At 38.8% G+C, this 15,949-nt stretch overlaps 1 protein-coding gene and 1 long non-coding RNA gene across 3 annotated transcripts in view; both read left to right on the plus strand.

Moving 5' to 3' along the window:
- The window catches only part of EFL1 (elongation factor like GTPase 1), a 157,620-nt gene extending 146,263 nt beyond the window's left edge, over positions 1-11,357 (plus strand). For both annotated transcript variants that reach the window (XM_050967801.1, XM_050967802.1), the window contains one exon: positions 10,999-11,357. In XM_050967801.1, coding sequence (XP_050823758.1) covers positions 10,999-11,187 — 189 coding nt within the window. In that variant the 3' untranslated portion in view covers positions 11,188-11,357. The remainder of the gene's footprint in view (positions 1-10,998) is intronic.
- A 2,004-nt stretch (positions 11,358-13,361) lies between these two features.
- The window catches only part of LOC127058221 (uncharacterized), a 58,086-nt gene continuing 55,498 nt past the window's right edge, over positions 13,362-15,949 (plus strand). Inside the window, exon 1 of the long non-coding RNA XR_007776314.1 lies at positions 13,362-14,135. This is a non-coding gene — a long non-coding RNA (uncharacterized LOC127058221). The remainder of the gene's footprint in view (positions 14,136-15,949) is intronic.

The raw sequence follows: 15,949 nt of genomic DNA on the forward strand, positions 1-15,949 counted from the left end.
TCTCCAAAGAGAATTTTAATGTTTACCTAAGATGATAGATAATTTTAATATTCAAAACAGAGAAAGAACAAAGCAGTGAATTTTCTGCCTCTAAAGACAAGTCATATTAAGGAATACCAAATTAAGGGTTTTTCCCTCCACACTAAAATGTCTTTAAAAGTAATGTAATGTGAATCTGCCTAGGTGAGTTAGTACATTTCATTTTTTTTGCTAACTTTTTAAAAAATCTCTGATGCAGCTTGCCAGTTTGTTGTTCACAACTTACAAATGTAAGTATGTGCACCTGGCATTATGGCATTTACAAACAAAGGCGTCAATTCCACTTTTGGATGCAAGTAACAAACCCCACACAAATGCATACTTGGCCATATGCTCTATTTTGCACACACAAGGGATCTCGCTGATTTCATGGTGACTACTTCTATGTCAAAGTGCAGGATCACGGTCTAACACGGGTTGGCAACCTCTGGCACGCGGCTCACGAGGGTAAGCACCCTGGCAGGCCAGGCCAGCTTGTTTACCTGCTGCATCGGCAAGTTCGGCCGATCTCGGCTCCCACTGCCTGGAGTTTGCCATCCCAGGCCAATGGGGGCGACAGGAAGCCGCGGCCAGCACATCCCTTGCCCGCGCTGCTTCCCGCAGCCCCTATTGGCCTGGATGTGCTGGTCGTGGCTTCCCGCCACCCCCATTGGCCTGGGACGGCGAATCAGAGCCAGTGGGAGCCGTGATCGGCCTAACCTGTCGACGCAGCAGGTAAACAAACTGGCCCGACCCGTCCGCCTGGTTGCTTACCCTGGCGAGCCGCATGTCAGAGGTTGCTGACCCCTGGTCTAACATTTCATGAAAAGACTTTAATGTTATGAGTAACACTGATCTGAGAAACCGGGCTGTTCTTAATTCAGTACTATAAACACAAGCAACTGTATGGCCTAGTTCAGTTACTGCAGTTTTGTGGTAGGGCAATTCCATAACTGAAGAACACATTTTAAAATTTAAATATCTTGCCAAGCTGGCTTTGAAACACATACTGGTGAACTACCAAACAATCTAAACATTTTCAGACAGCTGTGTAACCTGCCAAGGTTTTATGCTAGCTTTTTTTCCTTTGGGAATAGGTCACCATATTGTATGAAATAAAAATTGTGGAATAAGTGAAGTCAAAGGAGTAGAAAAAAATAAAATTTACCACTGTTGCTGCCACCAAAGGTGTGCACTAGTGGTAACTATGGTGGGAAATCCTATAGAAAAAATCCTTGTGTTGACATAAGTTTTGAGGCAGAAAGGTGCTACACAAATGTAAATCATTATTCTTAGTCATTGTTTTCATTAAACAAACTGATTTGTGACTTTTAGCTACAAATCCCATTGGCTGCTAGCTCCTGTTTTAGGTTTTTAATCACCTTCTCAGAGCATTGAGTGATCAGTTACCTCGAGTGTTGGTCTGATAACCATAAGGTGCTGCATGGTCTATGCAGATATTAACCTTGGTTGACCCCCAGGAAAAGTTTAGAAATTGAAAAACCATCGATCACTCCCCTGTGAGGATGTTAAGAGCTACAGAGTATTCCAGAATGTCACTTTTTCTCTTTGGTATGGGGGAAAAGCTGTCGTAAAAATGCAAACTTTTTCCATAATGTATTTGATGGGAGAGTAGGAATCTTTTGAAATCTCCAGCCACTGAAAGAGAATTAAATATCATGGATCAAAATACTTCTTTGGTCTGTAGAGGCTTTTGGAAGTTGGTTTTAGAATTGAAATAAGTGGTCTTTTCTACCCAGTTTCTGACTTCTGTCATTTTTTTCAATTGTATTCTAACCTGTGTAATTTCCAGTTGAGCTTTTGAGGGAAAATAGTTTAAGCAGAAATAAAATTACATACCTTTCCCAAGTTAGTCACTGAAGTCAGCAATCTATTTTTACAGTTTCTGTCTTCTGATACCTGTATGAAAGTACGTGCAGTAGACTTGAAAAGAAAATATACTGTTTATAATTCTTTGGTTCATAACTTGTTATAGTTGTATTTTAATCCATTCCATATCTGCAGCAATACAAAGTCATATAATTCTTTAACAGAGTAATATTGAACCAGGACCTTTTACTTTTTCCAAATAATTGGAACAAATGGGATCACAGTCATTAAAGATCTTGGATTCTGAGGTCTTACACAAAACATCTGGTTGGGGATGAGGATAAGTGGCGAAGAGTGTGAGTCAATATGGAAAAAAATCTCCACATTTGTAGCCAGCAGTGTTTTACTCTTATTTCCTCACTCTGGGCATAGAGTAAATTTGGAGAGAGATCACTCATTGGGTATACCTTTTCCTTTTAAAAGTGACTCTAATAGTAGTCAAGAGATTTCTGGTTTTGTTCTACTTATGTTCCACACTCCTCACCGTGGTATTTGATGAATGGCCCTAAAAACAACCATATATCTAGTATCATATATTAGGGCATGGGACAGTTACTATCTGGCAAGCAGTTACTCAGTTTTATTCCCAGCCAAAAAACATATAAATTAATGTTACAGTAAAACTTTGACCTTTTGGATTTTGTGTGACTTGCGTGCTACATTTTTCATCCTTAAAACTGCATTAACACTAGCTTTTTGGATCAAATATTCCTGTTTGGATTTCCTTCCTTTTGGAAAGTAGAAATAATGAAAAAAGACCGCTAAGCTATAGTGCACCTTTAACTAAGGAGATCCTTCAAAGCCAACACAGAAATGTTTAATGGGCATATACAGAACTGCTGAGGTTGAACATACACAACTTTAAAACTGCTGACCCCAGTTTTCTTCAAATGTGGATTCTTCATTTTTGTTTTAGTCTCTATGAGGACTATAAAAGAAGTCGGTTTGTGTTCAGCTTGCTATAGTAATAGTAAACGAGTTGTGTGTGCTTTCTTTTGAGGATTTGTTTAGGAAATTGAGTATTAAAGGTTGTTGACTCTGTGTTGTTAAATCTTTCTATGCTTTACAATTATTTTTTCTCAAGAATACCCTACAGTATTTGAGTTAATGTGTTTACCTACTAAAAATACATCACCACCTGGCTGATGTTGTTATAAACACCATTTTATTTATACCTTCAATTGGCTTATCCTTTTGCAAGGGAGTTGATGAACACAAGAGGTTAGCCATTATTCTGTCAGAATTTTCAGCATGTATTTCATTGATGTATTTAATTATAGTGGAATTTTAATAGTGTCTTGCTTGTAGGCTAATCTTAAATAAAGAGAAAATATAAATTCCAAAAGCTTTATGTAAAGTAGATCAGTGAAATAATTATTACATGGCAGAATAAAAACACTTCCATAGTAAACAGATTGGGCCATGCTACAGTAGAAATGAGCTCATATTTACTAATGAGAAACTCTTAGTCATGTAAAGACAAAAAAAAAAACATTTTCTTTTAACTCACTCAAATTGCATCTACTGTAGAGGCATTTTAAAATATACCTCTGGATTTCTTGCTATTCTGTCAAAAGCATTTATTCCATAATGGCAGGAAAACCATAATCACACAGATTGAAAAAAATTCAAGTGAAGTTTACATTTTCAATTACAATGTTTATTGTTTCTCTCCATACTTTATATATAGTGCCTCCCAGCAATGTCTCTTAGATAATATTAGAATTACAGTGTGAATAGTTTGGCTAAGATAAGTTTCATGTGGCCTCTGGTCAGCATTTTCAATCCCCAAGCAGAGGATAGGCATAGAAAACAGGGCAGAGTAAAGGCTGTTAGATTGTTAACTGAATTTCCTGATTTTTTTAACTGTAACATTTTATTGTGTTAGGGCAGTATATTCTCCACTCTAATTCTGTTTTGTCAGAGGTTTTTGTGTGGGAATATAACAAAAATTTCCATTGCAAAAAGCAATGTTAATAAACTATCATATTTAACATGTATGTGCAGTATAGTTTGGCATGTCTGTTTTTAAAATGTATTATCAGTTCTACTTTTATCATCAATTTTAAAGTTTTGCTCTGCAACAAAAAGTATTTGGAAACTTACAAAGAAGTTTTAAGTGAAAATGACTTGGAGCATAAGATAAATAATATTTGTGGATGTCTTTTTTTTTCTTTCCAAGATCAACCTTTGCTTTCTCTTAAGCAGCTCAGACTATTCCAAAAGGATTGTTCCATTGAGAATATAATGAATCATTCAGGGTTCTGTTTTGACAAAAATTCCATTTCAGCCACATAGACATCGTGGGTTTTTTCCTGTGTGGGCCCCAAATATACAAACAGTAGTTTAAGAGCCAAAAACTTACTCAGCACTGCTCCCATGGAACCTATGCCCAGTGTTCTGACAGCTCCCCAATGGAAGCAAAGTGATGAGAACTGCTCTGCAGTATTATAGGGAAGTGTTTCATCCTTATGCCTGCCTGCACTCTGTGAACAGGGTATGGATCATGATGGTCACCACCTGGTACATTCATCTGCTTCGGTCCATTGGCTGACTGTGACTAAGAGATAGATGATCTCTCTTCTGTGCTGTTGCCTTCACCCCACTGAGTCAGGCATATTTCACAGATGGACAATGTAAAGTTTTTTCTTTTTCTGGGCCTCACACAAGAGTTCTGCATACTATGTTAGGGTCATACTTCTGTGGTTGGTTTGGTGACTTCTCAGGGCAAATGCACAATTTGTTTCCTGAATTCCAGTAGATTCTTTCTAGTTGTATCTTCTTTGCTATAATTTAGCATGATATTATCTAACATGCCCAGGCCAGCCATGCCTTTTTGTAACCTATTGTTAACTGGTACTGCAATGTGGTTACTTTATCTTGGAGCCTGTTCTGACACAGTCTACTTTGCTGAGTGCTAGAAATGCCTGTGAAGTCCATAACATCCATTCTTTCATCAACAGAAGAGGCATCCAGCCGTGACGTTTTAGTTAATGTTAGTGAAATAACGTCTTCCTACACTAATGGAAAAATGTGTCCATCTTGGGTTTTTCTCAAGCACCCATCAACACAGTATTTAAACGTTTCCCAATGAAATTGGATCTGTATAATGAGCTTTCTAATAGTCTCCATAGAGCGTTCTGTCATATCCCTTCCTTGGTCAGAGGAGGCTTTTCTTGTGTATTCACGTGCATATGTGCATGCCTGGCTTAATTTAATCTTCCTGCTATGATGGGGAAGCTTCAGCAAAATGGAGCAGTTAGCAACATGCCTTGTAAGTGGCCCAAGTCTGGATCATTCTAATCTTTTTTGGAAGTTCTTTTTGCAGCCAAATTCCCATACTTATAAGCATAAACTAGAGACCGTCTTTGTGTTTTCAGTATAGATTATGAGTGTATGAGTTCTTGTTCAAAGTATCAGAATGGCTATGCATAGTGAGCTTGTGAGCCTTGGTTAATCAGACGTGCCACTGCCAGAGACACTAGAAATGTGCAGATTTAGGTTATTTTCACAGATATTCCTGTGGTCAGTCAATCACAAATGTGCATATTAAAAAAAAATCTAGTCCTGTTGGGAAACTAATTTTCATATTGGTATATTATAGTGCACTGATTTTTTCCTTGGTCTCCTGCCAGACCACCATGAGCATGCTCGGTTTCCACCAACAGAAGTGGGAGTTTGGGTGTAACTTTGTGTATGAGTCGCCCCATTTATTTCACTGGGATTATGCACACGCTTGATTTTAAGCACGTTTCAGCACTTTGATGGCTTAGGGTCAGTGTGCTCAGTGCTTTACATGACTGAGCCTATGGTCACCTTGTCCAAAATAACCATCTTCAGCTTTAGTCACTGTAACCTCATTATGAAACAGATACTGCATGATTTAGAGTGGAATGTAATTTCTTACTTTCGAATTACATTAAGCTTCATAATTTACAAATATGTCAGCAAAACTGGGCTTTCTAAAACCTAGGGTTTAAAATTAATAGTTTATAAAATGTTACGCTTTTAGGGAATTTTTCTTCATATTTTAAGTTAATATCTCCTTATCTTATTTTTGTTAGTTCAGTTTAAATAGTTTTAAATGCCCCTCCTTGTCTTAAAATGTCATATGACAGTTAAAAACAGGGTCAAGTACAATAAATACAATAAGACTCCTTCCCCCATCCCCCCAAAACACACACACTTAAAAATTCCAGATTTGGGGGTAAAACTGCCTAAAATTGGAAGTTCCTGGTCTCTTTGTCTGAGTGCTAAGATAGCTCTAACCTTGTATTTCAAAAATAATTTAAAATAATGTCCTTGATTATGGTGAGAAAAATAACGTGTAAAACACAATTGATATTTACTGTGACGGGGTGACAACTCACGGGCGCAGCGCCTCCTGCTGGTCGTCTTGGGAATTAGCTATTTCCAGCCTGGAGCGCCCTCTGCAGGCTGATGTCTCACCTGCCACTGGCCCCGTGTCCTTCCCATACCCTGGTGCCCTTTGCCCAGGGGTTTTGTCCACCGCAATACCCACTCACTCTGAGTCTCCCCTCCCAGGGGGACCCCCAACCCCCATCCCAACCTTGCCTCAATGGCTCCTGCCAGTCATCATCTAGTCCTGGCTCCCTAGGGCAGACTGCAGTTTGTAAACCACTCATCATCAGCAAGGGGGGTTGCACCAGCTGCCTCTGCCTATTCCTGGGCCACCCCTCTGCAGTCCCAATACCCTTTGTGGGCCCTTAACTTGGCCTACAGCCTGAGGCTTTGCTAGGCTGGAGCTCCCCTGCTCCCTCTGCCCTTCCCCAACACTGCTTCACCCTAGGTACCCTCCTCAACTGCCCATACAGCCAGGTCTTGCTCTCTCTGAGAAGCTAGAGAGAGTGTGTCCCAGCCTCTGGCCCTCAGCCCTCTTATAGGGCCAGCTGTGGTCTAATTAGGGCATGGCCCCACCTGTGGCTGCTTCCCCCAATCATCCTAGCTTTTCCAGCCACAGCCCTCTCCAGGCCTGCTTTAAACCCTTCAGGGCCGGAGCAGGGTAACCACACTGCTACATTTACCTATACTACTGTTCTCAGTAATTCATGGGATTTAATTAAAGAAACAGACTCAAGATTACCTTTGTCTTTTATAAAAAGTATTGATTACCCCAACAGAAATTAATGAAGTGCTTTGATGATTATTAGAAACTTAACATATGATTTTGTAACTTATCCGCTGAATAAACTGACATTCTGTGGTCAAATTTATCATTCAGTATTTGCATCTAACATTCTTGCAAGGTGACCTTGTTAATTGTAACTATAAATTCCTCAATGCCTTATTAATTCCAGTTACTTTTAGGCTCCTTCATAGATAATAGCCCACTAATGGAAAGGAAAAGTTGAATCTCAGGACTAAAGCACCATACAATTTTGGTTAATTCCCCAAACATCAATTCACCAAGGACCATTTCCCTGATTTGATTGCACATTTTATATGAGCCTAAGATTTGATGAACACTCTTAATGATTTAGGACTAATTCCTTGTACCTATGATAAAGTTTACTAAGTAAGAATAAGTCTAAAGTGGATTCTTAAATTTAGTCCTTAGAACCTAGACATCTATAACTTCTTAATTTAGTATGATAGCCACTAATGGTAGTGAAATCAAATGAGTTTCAATATTGTATCAAGCCATGTTAGCCTGTATCCAGAAAAACAACAAGGTGTCCGGTGGCACCTTAAAGACTAATGGATTTATTTGGGCATAAACTTCCGTGGGTAAAAAACCCACTTCTTCACATGCATGGAGTGAAAATTACAGATGGCAGGCATTATTATACTGACACGTGAAGAGAAGGGAGTTACCTTACAAGAGGAGAACCAGTGTTGACAGGGCCAATTCAATCAGGGCGGATGTAGTCCTCTCCAAATAATTGATGAGGCGCTGTCAATTCCAGGAGAGGCAAAGTTATTTTTATAGCGAGCCAGCCACTCCCAGTCCCTATTCAAGCCCAAATTAATGGTGTTAAATTTGCAAATGAATTTTAGTTCTGCAGTTTCTCTGTGAAGTCTGTTTCTGAAGTTTTTTTGTTCAAGTATGGCTACTTTTAAATCTGTAATAGAATGTCCAGGAAGATTGAAGTGTTCTTCTACTGGCTTTTGTATATTACCATTCCTCATGTCCGATTTGTGTTCATTTATTTTTTTATGTAGAGACTGTCCGGTTTGGCCAATGTACATGGCAGAGGGGCCTTGTTGGCACATGATGGCATATATCACATTAGTAGATGTGCAGGTGAATGAGCTCCTGATGGTGTGGCTGATGTGTTGGGTCCTCTGATGGTGTCGCTAGAGTAGATATGGAGACAGAGTAGGCAATGAGGTTTGTTACAGGGATTGGTTCCTGGGTTAGTGTTTCTGTGGTGTGATGTATAGCTGCTGGTGAGTATTTGCTTCAGGTTGGTTCAAAGTTCAAACACAGTAGTCTGAGTAATACTTGTCTGTATTTGGGCTTGAATGTAACTAGATCTTTAAGTACCTACATTCAGGACATGATTAACAGAAAATTGCGTCATTATCCAGTGGAAAAAGATCTGTGTTACCTATTACAAGATCGTGTTTATTTGTCCACATTTAGCTGAACTTATAGTGCAGCAATTCAGTTAAAAATTGTATTACAAATGTAAATGAAGGAGCTAACTGTAATCTTTAGTTTAGGGTTCTTGCAGGCATTCCTTATAGAATTTAACAGGTAGCTGTATTCGTGATAAATCTTATGTTGTTTCCATTAAGGATTTCTTCATGACTTCAATATAGGAAAATCAATTTTTCTCCAATCTCCTGTCCAAATATATTCTTCATCTTAAGAAAAGCAATGAATTGGAACCAGCAGCCCTATTCTGTTTTGAGGGGTACATCGCCCATGTTATGTCTCTTCCAAGAAAAGATCTTTAATGAGTCAGTGTAAAAGATGTGTTTAAAGTGTCTTTGTACAAGAATCCAACAGCAACAAAGGGCACCTACAGGCTACCAGACCTTCATTTTATCAGGTGTTTATTTCTTGGCTTTTTGGACTTCCCAGAACTCAACAATAATTGCTCTGACCATCCAGTATAAAAGTCAACATTTTCTTTTTATCTGGATATATCAGCTGGGACCTTGAGAGCTCTCGAATTAAGTATCTTTTATAACTGGAACAAACACATTGTTGTCAGCTCTTCCCTTTATCAGTTTACCATGGCTGTTTCTCTCTCTCTCTCTCTCGGGAGCCCAGTGGCTTCTCAAAAAGTCCAAATTGCTTTTGGATAAGAGGCCTACTGTGGGATTCACAAGGAGGTCTTAGGCACCGCAACACCTCACTTTTAGGCATCATGCCTGCCTAGTGGAATCTACAGTTCCAAGTTCTGCACCTCAGCTCCTTCTACAATACATGGGGAGAGTTAGGCACCCAAAAAGGGATTCACAAAAGCCAGCACACTGAACAAAGAGCTGCTTGAGTTAGCTAGTAAGAAAAGCTAAGGATAAGGATGTGGCCTGCCTAAGCCCTGCCCCTCAAATGGAGATCATGCCTAGCTTCAGAGAGGGAGACAACTACCTCCACTCAGGATTCACAACTGCGAACCCTCTCCTAGAGTTAGGCACCTAAGCTGAGTCAGTCCTTAAAAAAAGAGGTGGTGACAAGGCTGCCCCCCTTATAACCTTTAGCCTAGTGGTTAGAGCATTCACTCGGGAGATGGGAGGCTTGGTTTGAATCCCCACTCTCTCTGACATGCAGCAGAGACTTGAACTTGGTTCTCCCATCTCCCAGAAGGGTTCCGTAACTACTGGGCAGAAGGTGGGTATAGGTATGCTCAAAGCATGCATCCCAGATCAGGACCCAAAGACAAGATAGGCAGGAAAACATAGTTTGTGAATCTTGATGGGGCTTAGGCATGATTTAGATGGGCAGTGTCCAGACTGCAGGGCAGTGGTAAGACTGAAGTGTCTATGCACATGCCCAGCCACCAAAATTGAGGAACCTTAAGGACTTTAGCAGTGGCTAGTTGGGTGTGTAGAGACTTTACATCCCTGCAGGGTTATGCAGCAGCTGAGTGGTGGTTTTGTGAATGACAGTGGTGCCTAAAGTTGGATGTTGGTCCCTAAGTCCCCTTTGTGAATCTGGCCCCTACAAACCCAGCCTGTGGTTTGCTTCATTCACTTAGTGAGTGAAAATTGTCCATTCAACTCTTTTTTTTTTTTTAACAGAAAAAAGAATTCAAAGTATAAGATCCAATATTATTTGTTTCTTCACACACGAAACATTCCATTTGTTCTGACCTAATAATGAGAAATGAAAATATGTTGTCAGTCCCTATATACCTTTTAAATTCATAACATTAACATTGCTTTCTGTGGTTAATATCCATAGGTTGTGCGTGTCATTTTTACCCTGTGTAAGGAAGCATACTGGACCAGTTTCAGTCTGGAGTAGGGCTGCTCAAGAGCACAGGGAATCTTTATAATGAAATACTCTTGGCTGTCCCTGGTAGCCCACCATTGAATGGCTGGTGAATATGAATACTGTGTATCGTTATATGATAAAAAGAGTCTCCCAGTCTCTGCCAGGGTGAAGTGGGGAAGGCTTGCCAAGAACCCCGGCTGGTTTTACTAAGGTTTTGCACAGGGATTGAGGAATCTGAGCCATAGAAATGAGTGTATTCTCAGTGCAACTGAACGCCAGTAAAATCACAGGCAGGGCAAATCCAACAGAAATCTAAATGAGAAGTGGCATTTTAAAACTTAGAATGAGTTTTTTAGTTTGATTTTAATGCCTCTGTGATAGTTTTGCCAAATCTCTGCTTTTTTGGAAAATCCAAGAGCAAATGCATATAAAGTTAAGTTACAGAAAGTGAGTACTTCACTCATTGAACGTGTTAAGGAAGCTTAAATGCATTTGGCTTGAATAGCTTATTGTATGCCACCTAGGAAGCCATACCTACTTTTTTCTTTTCTTTTCTTTATTTTTTTCACATTTGTCACTTCTAAGCATATGATCATTTAGAACACAAAAACTTACCTGAAATGCTCTAATCTGCTTTTTAAAAACTTAACATACCTCTTTCTACAATTTTCTCTTTTTAGATAATTTCAGGTGACCCATTCTGGGTACCAACTACTGAGGAGGAATATTTGCACTTTGGAGAAAAGGCAGACTCTGAGAACCAGGCCCGCAAGTACATGAATGCAGTGAGAAAGCGAAAAGGACTTTACGTAGAAGAAAAAATCGTGGAGCATGCTGAGAAGCAAAGAACTCTCAGTAGAAATAAGTAACTGCCTCTACTTTTAGTTCTACACTAACTCAGCTAAGTGCAGGTGGATTATTTTCTGTATAGCAGATTCAAAATGTCATCAAGGACTTGCGGTTTTACACAAGATTTCTTATATGCTGTAATTTGTCTGTGGCTTCAGTTTTAATAAACGTGAGCCTTTCCAACCTTTTATAGAGAGACTACAGTTTGTGTAATTTATTTGAATGAGACGTAACAAGAAATTCAATGGAATTACTCTCTCCAATTTTAAGACTCTACCCCAGCTGCTGTCCTAGGATTGCAAGTTATTTGCTTAAACTTTCTTTCTAATTTACCTGATGTAATCAAAACTAGACCTGGTCCAGTTATTCATTGTAAATAAATTAGGCAAAGACTTTAGCTCTTTTCTTCTGTTCTTGACTCTGTTGCAAACTGATCCTGATTTCTCTTAATGCATTTATTGTTTACAAGTATTTGCCATAACTACAAATTTCAGCCTGCATGATGTTCATGAACTGTTCACGCTGCACTATTCCTGGTGTGTGAGTTGTCATCTAAATCATATGGTATTCTTTCTGCTCCCAGACTGGATTATTTAAACTCTTCCAAGAGCAGAGAGAAGAATAGCAAATAGGAAAGAGTGAATACTACTGTTAGTGCTTGGATACCCCTGTTACTCACTTGAATACTATTGTTTGTACAAAGAACAGCTATTCACCAAATATTTGTGTCAACAAAACCTCATTCATATACGTTTGTAAATTGTCGTAGTTTACCAGCACTCTTTTTGCAGCTAATCACAATAAAGTTGCCCAGTTCATTAGCCTGTTTTTGCAGATAACGTAATAAAAATTCTTAAGTTATATGTTCTGAATAACCCATGCTGACAGGGAAAACAATTATAAAGTAGGCTTTGTTTTAAAAAAACAAGGGGTTTTTTGGCGGGGGGGAAATATTCAAAATCAGATTTTTCAGTTTTGAACTACTGTAACCAATTGAACTTTGAGATCAGTACAAGGTAACAGACTTGCCAATGTCACCCGTTCTTAACTCCAAAAATTACAAACAAATTTTGAGCTAATGTGAACGCACTGGCTTGGTAGTGTTGTGTGAGTTCCTCATAGCTCTGCTCAAATACCTCAAACTTTACCGGTTACACCCTTGTTATGGTGTTACTCTCAACTGTAATTATTATTATTTATTTATTTGTATTGTGATATCAGCTAGGAGCCTGTCATGGATTAGGGTTCCCTCGTGCTAGGTACTGTATAAAGACATAGCAAAAAGATGGTCCCTGGGCCCACCTTGAACAACTGCTGTTTGTGCTGACCACCGAATTCATTGTAATTTATGATTTAATTTGGATTTAGATTCTGCTTTCTGGAGGTGAAAGGCTGGTGCATTAATGTACCACATCACCTAGAGCCAAACATGATAAATACTCTATAAATCTGAAATTTCAGCTCTGTTGGATTTACAAGCTGCTTCCATTCCACAGCAAAAGATTCCCACCACTGTTCAAAAGTCCTAATATTTTGTGACAGTGACTACATGAAACTCTGCTTGGTCTTATTTTATACTGCTCCCCAGCATAGATCCATCAGAAATCTCAAATAATTAATTTTAGGCTGCTATTCTCTCTAAACTATTAGCTTCAGATGTGCACACTCTCACTCATTTATACATACTCACACTTACAATAAAATAATTTCTACTCACTCAGCCTTAGAGTAGAAAATATTTCAAACACAGTGAACTATGAATCCAGTGAAGGTGACTCCCCGTAGGAAACTATATAAGATGTTTTGCTATTTGATTCAGGCATCTGTGTGGTAGTCAGGAGGCTCTAATATGGGTCAGAACTAAATTAACATGAAAAGAAATTCTTCAGTGCCATAACTTGCTGTTGAACGAAATAGAAAGCTGAAAAGAGGAGGGAAAACATACTACGTAAGGTATCCACTAATTTAATTGTTAAGTGTTTAGAACTCTGCAGCCAAGGGGAGACAAGTATTGTGTATTCAGGAGGATTTAAGGCTGAATAATCCAGATACGTATCTTTGGAAGGCTGTTGATATTTCATAAAGCTGAAGGGGGATAAGTTCTTTAGAGTCTTCTGCCAACTATTTTTAGAACCTTACTGCAAATAGTGAAGAAGAGGGTAGTATGTGTCAGTTTCAAACAACCATAAAACTGTTACTTGTTGCATAAGTGTATAATTGATGTAATGTTTAACTTTTACTGAAATAGTAACCCTTTTTCTTTCCCAACCTCTTTGCTTTCATTATAGAAATATAATGTTTCACTTTAAGATTTGATTGAAACCTTATCCAAGCAGATGAAACATTACCCTCTCTAGAAGGTTGATCCATAAATTATTTGTCTTCTGAGCAGTGCCTACATGAGAGATGGGTGGGTAAAACCTCTCATTTTGCCCACGTTCAGCAACTCTTCAGGTGTGATTCTAGAATATTTCAATGGTTTTGAGCTATTCAACTTGAATAACCAGGGACAGGCTGTTTAAATATTTTATTTTGCAGTAATTTTCATATTTTGCCATGGTCTGTCTTCAGCTGCATCAAAAAATGGGTAGCATAAGGATAATGTAAGATGCTGCTACACTGCATGTTTGTAACTGAATAAAGTTGAGTAACTTTCTTGGACACCTGCTCAATCTAAATAGTTTTTAAATAAAAATTTATTGAAACAAGTAACCTGAGAAAATGTAACTAACTTGGAAACACTCTAGAAACTTTATCTAGGATCTGTTTTCTTTAGTAACAACCACTGATGGGAGGAGAATCTAATTGCCTATGAAGCATGAATCTCAAACCACACTTCTTTTTTTGTTCCAAAAGCAACTCCGTGGAGCAGTTTTTCCCTACTTGTTACGTGCATATGACAATATGACAGAGTTTTGGAAACTCTCTGCTAAGCGTGACAAATAACTTGCTGATGAAGCAAACCATGGTAAGATTTAATTGGGAGAGCTCAGCCATTAAATCAGCTGATCCTCCATTGCCAGCTTTATTGCTAAATGTAATGCTTGATTCAAATAAATACAAGCTGCTTTTAAGATGTATTTCTCAGCCTTCGTTTTTCCAGGCATTTTTATGTTTTCAGTGGCAGATCCTCAGCTGATGTAAATTGGCATAGCTCCAGTGACTTCAGTAGAGCTGTGACAACGTGAACCAGCTGAGGGTCTGCCCCTTAATGTGCAAAAACACATCAAGCTTCTACATAGCTGTGCCGTTATAACCCTTTGCAGAGCAATAACCATTCCTGATGCCCCAGATTATTTTGCATCATGATGTGAACAAGCAGGAGTAAGAGTTGGGTTTACTTGGAGAAAACAAGGCCCATCCAGTGGCAATTAAATCCCTTATCATGGTTGTCTATAGGGTCCTCCTTTTATCTTCTTACAGGAGGAAACCTTTCAGTTTCTCAAACACTAATAATTTAGTAGATTAACCTGTCTATTTGTCTTACTGCGGAGTGCAGCAAGCTTCACTTTCAGCTAAAAGACTAGAACACTAGATTAACAGTTATCAAAGCATAGCAGGCGTATTGGGCAGTATGGTCTTTTTCCTGCTTCTCGTTTTTCTGTATTAGCTTAGGAATTAGGCAGTCCCTAGAGTGTTACAACTGGGGAGGTGGGGAAGGGAGAAGACATATGGCCAAGATGCAGACGTCTTCTGCACCAAAATGTATAATTCCAAAAACAACTCTGGTTAAATAACTATCAAGCCCCCTGGTTATTGAGGACTAACTCACTCTTTTTTCAGGATACAGGATAGTCTATTATACTTGGAATCATACTCAGAGAGAAATAGAGCGCCTCACTCATTCACAGGATCTGTAGTGCTTGTCATTGGACTTAATGAGAAGAGAGAAATGTTGAGCTGTACGCTGCATAAGACAATTTTGAGCCCTGACTGGCAGTTTTGGATGTAGCTGATTTGGGATTCTCCCCTTAATTTGGTCAAGTTTTTATTTTGATAGCACAGATGGATTTTCAAAGTATTTGGACTCCAAAGATTAATTGGTTTGGGGTGAACCTCAGCAAATTGGGTTTGGCTAAGCATCCAGAAGTTTGGATGTCCTCTGAATTTGTTGCAATGTTAGTAGATCCATGTGCTCTTCCCTGATTGAGATGGGTGTTGAACCATCAGTATTTGCAAAGTGATTTGAGAGTCTTTCATGGAAAGTGCTATAGAAGTGCAAAATATCATTAGTATTTATTCATTACCTACTATTGAACACACGTTCACAGCATACTTACAAGAGACCTCAATCAACTGTCATCCCCTTTGATATGTAAAATCCATGGGAACGAAAACCTTTCTGAAATGTGTGATTCTGGAGATCAAATATTTATATAAACTTTTAAGGTGGTGGTGTTCTATCATTGCTGAGCTATCACTAGAATGTTGTACTCCACTATAAACTTAAACTCAACGGAGCCAAAATTTTGATTATGAATCAAAAAGTCATTTTACATGCCTATGGCTTTTCACTGGCAACATCCTTGGTTTTCTTATTTAAAAAAAAAAATTACTTCAAAACAAACATGGTCCCTGTACAGGTAAAACGTAGTAAAGCATGGCTGACCCAATATTTTTATTTTTATACTGGTATATTTTTCCATGGTGGCTTTTTTCCCCTCCCCTCACCTCTCTGTTGGCTTTTAATCATATTTAAATGAGGGGGAAATATAGAGTATTTATTCTCGTTTGAACTAACTTTATTTTGCTTGTAATTTGAGTGGGCAGACATCTTGGGAT

This window comes from Gopherus flavomarginatus, chromosome 9 (genome assembly GCF_025201925.1).
Source record: "Gopherus flavomarginatus isolate rGopFla2 chromosome 9, rGopFla2.mat.asm, whole genome shotgun sequence".
Classification (NCBI taxonomy): Eukaryota; Metazoa; Chordata; order Testudines; family Testudinidae; genus Gopherus; species Gopherus flavomarginatus.